General features: G+C 41.7%; 1 protein-coding gene across 1 annotated transcript; it reads left to right on the top strand.

Annotated features, from left to right (window-relative positions):
• Positions 1–964: 964 nt before the first annotated feature.
• cdca7a (cell division cycle associated 7a) lies at positions 965–4,668 on the top strand. Its single transcript, XM_061723509.1, has 10 exons — positions 965–1,103; positions 1,515–1,658; positions 1,755–1,859; positions 1,949–2,146; positions 2,503–2,580; positions 2,664–2,855; positions 2,933–3,061; positions 3,152–3,301; positions 3,384–3,520; positions 3,908–4,668. The coding sequence occupies exons 1-10, from the start codon at positions 1,083–1,085 to the stop codon at positions 3,942–3,944; spliced, it is 1,191 nt and encodes a 396-aa protein (XP_061579493.1). The 5' UTR covers positions 965–1,082; the 3' UTR covers positions 3,945–4,668.
• The last annotated feature ends 423 nt before the right edge of the window (positions 4,669–5,091 follow it).

Raw genomic sequence — 5,091 nt, 5'->3', positions numbered from 1 at the left:
TCTTCTCTATTTGGACAGAAATTTTTAAAATCTATTGATCCAGAAATGCAAAACTATATTTGACATAGTACCCTAGTACCCAAGATATATGTTTCACTATTTGGTACGGAGATCCTGTTCACTTCCTGCTGGCACAGACATGCTTCATATAGGTTTATATAGCTCTATTTATTTTACTTTACTTTATTTATTTCTCAGGACAATGCACATTGATGAACATAATACATATGTAAATGTGCCAGATTGTAGCACTAGGCTAGTTTCCATCTGTAGTCCAATATAGGCAGGTAAGGTGTTAAAAGCAGAAAAGGTAAAAATGCAATAAGAAAAAGAAAACAGAAACAAAGACAAGTACAATTAGTAAAATGAGAATGATAAACAAATGTTAGTAGGTAGGAGGAGGCCCAAGCACACATTAGGTGTGTGTACACATTTGTTGACCTCTGAGCCACATTTTTATCTGGTTTTTAAAAGTTGTTAAAGAGGGGCTTTCCCTTATGTGTATTTATAGCTATATTTATTCAATTTTATTAAGGGGAATGTTTACATTTTATCTTTAGCTCTGCTTTCAATAAACCGCCCCTTCTTGCATTTTTATACAGACTAAAACCCATCTGAAGAGTGAGTTATTCATATAAGTTTGAAAATGGTTCTTAGTTTGTGTCCTGACATTACCCTTACCTAGTATCCTGCAGATAGGAAGTTGGAAAGGAGTCAAGATTTTACCCGCGTAGTATGCAAATAGACCAATCAGACGTTCGCGCCACGGTGCAGGACATGAAAGATACATAACAATATGGCTTCTTAGTGGGGCTTTTGTGATTCTAATAAAGCCCAGAAAGAGTGTAAATGTCTTTGTAAGGAGTTGTAATTCAATATGAATATTTTTGGTGTATTATGTCATTAATTTCTCTAAGGTTACGAAAGTGTTGGGGGAATATTCTTATAGCGCTGCCAGGACTTTCCGGTGGCGCGGGAAATGAACGGGTCCAGGCAGCGTGCAGCTGCAGGTTCAGTGTATTCTCTGCAGCGCTGCAGCCCGGCTCGTCTGTGTCGCTCTGTGGACCGATTTGTCAGGGAAAATGCCTCTTACACGCTCCAAGGTAAGAGAAACTGCTTTTGCATATCCATATTAGTTATTAAACTGGAGTTAAAGATGATTTGTATTAGTTGTGATGAAAGTTAGAGTATAATCAATGTCTTACCATTTTCTCCAATAGTTAAACAGTAAATCCAGCCGGTTTAAAATGCCAAAAAATAAGGCGTAGTATGCATTTGTGATGTTATAGTTCTTATAGTTTGTAAATCATGTTTAAACTGCAAATCTATCAATTGATCAAGTTTTTTCTTTGTATTAACTTTGGTCATGCGGTCCATGATGGGCGGGGTTAACTAAGTAGGCTGGGCTTTTACGGTTTAAATTAACAGTTTTAACTCAAAGGTCAACAATCTCAGTATCTCAGCACAAAACCCTTTCAGAACATGGCTATCTGGTCTAAATTTGTTTCCTTTAGAAACTGGCAGCCCAGCCTCCATCCACCAGGATGAGTTTGAGGAGCTTCCGCAGTGTCCCTCTGGTTCCCATGGAGACGTCCTCCTCCTCTTGCTCAGATGACAGCTGTGACAGCTTTGGTTCAGATGGAGGCTTCGCCAACACGGTAATGGTGAACTGTCAGATTTGACCATAGCTGTTATCTGACAAACAGTTGGTGGTGATTGCAGCTGACTCGTGCGCCTGTTTTTTTTTTTTTTAGAAGAGCATCTTAAGACAGAGGAAGAGGATGTCCGATGCATCGTCAGAGGAGGACTCATGCAGCGGGTTTGTGGAGAACGTCATCAGCCGTCGGATGAAAGCCATTGTAAGTAGCCTAACACGGATGCAACAGATTTCAAACTATCTCAGCTGAAATAAATGTTTGCTGTAGTTTAACTTTGTTTACTTTCTTAGAAAGTGGATAGCGAACCTCCGAGACGCGGCCGCAGGCCCAACGTCCTGAAGGTTGCTTTGACCTTCCCCAAAAAGAAGATGGACAGGAAGAGGCCTGTGTCCGAGCCGCTGCCACAGCCTGAAGTCCAGGAGCCTGACTCGGAGGAGGAAAACTTTATGGACAAGAGGGCCCTGAATATCAAGGAGAATAAAGAAATGGTAAGATAAGATAAGATAAGATAAACCTTTAATAGTCCCACGGAGGGGAAATTAGCAGTTTACAGCAGCAAAGGGGATAGTGTAAAAACAAGAGGCATCAATAGAAAAATAATAACACAGTAATAATAATAACACACTATGAACAGTAAACTGGTATACAATAATAATAATAATAATAATAATAATAATAATAAGAAGAAGAAAGATAAATAATAAGAAATACTAGTATATAAAAAGATAACAGACGGATATTTACAGTACCATTTCATTTAAGTTTCTAACATGATTCTATGGTCCGGACCGAGGTGGGAACTGCGTATGTTTTCATGTTTTACTAACTTATGTTTTTGTTTTAGCTTGCAAAGCTCATGGCAGAACTAAACAAAGTACCTGGGTTCTTTCCGGGAAGACGGATGACAATGCTATCAAATATGGTACTATACTAGACTAAATAAGAGTTATTGCACCACCTAATGCTTTTAGCTGTTTTATTAAATAGTCATTTACGCATCTTTAGGGTCGACAGGCGCCTCGGCGGTCGGTGGGAACCCCCGCAGCTATCAGGAGAAACCCATCGCGGGTGTCTCGACCTCACACACGGTCCCGCTCGCTGACGGACGGACCTCCAAGCCCGACCCCCGAAGAAGAACCTGAGGATAAATACAGCCTGGTCCGGAAAAGCCTGTACTACGAGGAATACGAGGAACCTGTAAGTCAAATCAAGAGTCCCGGTTAATACTGATGTATAAGCATGAATGGTGTTTTCATCGGAGATGTCGCACACAGCCCCGACGCCGTTCTCTCAACGGCACCAAGGCGATCCCTCACGTCGTGCGACCCGTGGACGACGTCACGGAGGCGGAGCTGCAGAGGATCTGCAACAATGTTCGGGAGAAGGTCTACAACACCTCCACGGTGTGTTCTGCATCCACTCCTCCGGTGAAATCATATTTGAATACAAGTCGTTTATGAATCGCCGGAACTGAAGATAGTCTGCGTTTTCAGGGATCCACTTGTCACCAGTGCCGGCAGAAGACGACCGACACCAAAACCAACTGCCGTAATCCAGAGTGCTTGGGGGTGAGGGGGCAGTTCTGCGGCCCCTGTCTTCGTAACCGCTACGGAGAGGAGGTCAGAGATGCTCTGCTGAATCCTGTAAGTACTAAAGTGGTATTTTAATAAACGTGGTCGGAGTTTACGACACGTGTGCCGAGTGTGACTGGTTTAATTCCCGCAGGAGTGGCAGTGCCCGCCGTGCAGAGGGATCTGCAACTGCAGCTTCTGTCGGGCGCGAGAGGGTCGCTGTGCCACAGGATGTCTGATCTACCTGGCCAAATACCACGGCTTCGATAACGTCCACGCCTACCTGAGAAGGTGAGCATGTCTTTGGAAGATTTTACAATATTTGTGAGCTTCAGTGCATCCGAAGGCTCCTTAACCTGTTCTGGAGGTGAATTTTGCCAAATGAAACCAACAATATCTCCACAATTATAAGGAGAATATGCATAATCTTGGTCTCAATGGATAGGTAATCCCTCACGGCATACATTTCCAGTTTCAGAAAAATTGTGATAAACCAAAGAAAAAAAAAAAAGACATTTTTATCCTCTAACTTTTTTTTTTAATTTGCACAGTTGAAAACATCATGATAGCAATGAACCAATGCACAAAGATACCACTGCCTGGATTCAGCAACTCCTTGACTGCAACTGCACCACGTTACATGAGAATAGTTTAATACAACTTCCTTTCTCTTTGCAGTTTGAAAAAGGAGATGGAAGAAGAGAGCAGGAAGTGAAACGTGAAGCAGCTGCAGCTGCTGCAGAACCTGGACCCGACTGAAGTTCTCACAGTTTTGAAACGTTGCAAATAGTTTTCAAAGCGCTTCACCACACGAAGCTTGTTCTTGATTAATTGTTTTTAATCTATAACTGACATCGCAAGGTACTCTATCTAGCTTCAAACTTCTGTTTAGTTGTTTACCTGTGTTTGTTATCCACTACTTTTGATACTCGAGGTTAAGAGCGACTGGTTAGAAGCTAAAAATGGAGAAAAACGAAGTTTCAGGTGAAACAAAGCCTTAACTTTTAAATGATTGCGTTGTCCCAGCATGTATATATGTCCCATGTGTATAAAAAGAACTTATTGCTGACTCGTTCGTCCTTCTGCAAAGAAGCTTGTTTATATTGTTGCGTTTGTACATTACTGTAAGGTTTTTAAGACGCCTGTGTGGAAAGGACTGAACTCCACAAGACCCCATTTAAAACATTTTTTTTTTTTTTTCTTAGCTTCAAATTAATGTTTTATTTTTTTTTATTTTAAAGAAAGTTTGCTTTACATGTGCTCTCCTGCAGCAGTGATCTGTCTGCTCTGAGGCGGGGTGTATGTGTGGGGGGGGGGGTTTGCAGGTGGAAAGGGCATAGACTGAGGTCCACTGCCTCCCTCTTCTAAATGGAGAGGAACTGTGATATACTACAGCGTCTGGTTAAATATCCTTCATTAGATAACTGTCACTAATGGTGTGGAAACAATTAGCACCCTCTAATGGGAATCTCATACCTGTAAATCATTTTACCGGTTAAAGCACGTTCTCGCTCTGCTTCAGTCTCTTTGGCTCATTTTCTGCAGTACATTGTTAAGTAGGAATGGTTGAAGGTGCCAGTGAAGTAGCTGCAGAGTTATGGGCTGCGTTTTCAGCTCAGTGTGTGATCCTGGGACTGACGTGGTTCTAACCACTGCACTGGTCACCTGTGGTAAGAAATATTTGATCCTGTTGTATTGATTTTAAAATGCATTGGGGCAGTGCTTTCTTTAGTGTAATTGCGGGTGGAGGTTAATGTAATACAGCTTGTATTTACTCAGTTCAGATCAACGGAATCTACTTTCTGCTTATCTTTTCAATAAACTGTTAAATGCACAACCGTTGTCAAGTTTAGCTTGTTTTG

Source organism: Cololabis saira, chromosome 6 (genome assembly GCF_033807715.1).
Source record: "Cololabis saira isolate AMF1-May2022 chromosome 6, fColSai1.1, whole genome shotgun sequence".
In the NCBI taxonomy this organism is placed as follows: domain Eukaryota; kingdom Metazoa; phylum Chordata; class Actinopteri; order Beloniformes; family Belonidae; genus Cololabis; species Cololabis saira.
Note: the sequence above shows the minus strand (reverse complement) of the source record. Positions and strands in the feature narration are given on the sequence as shown.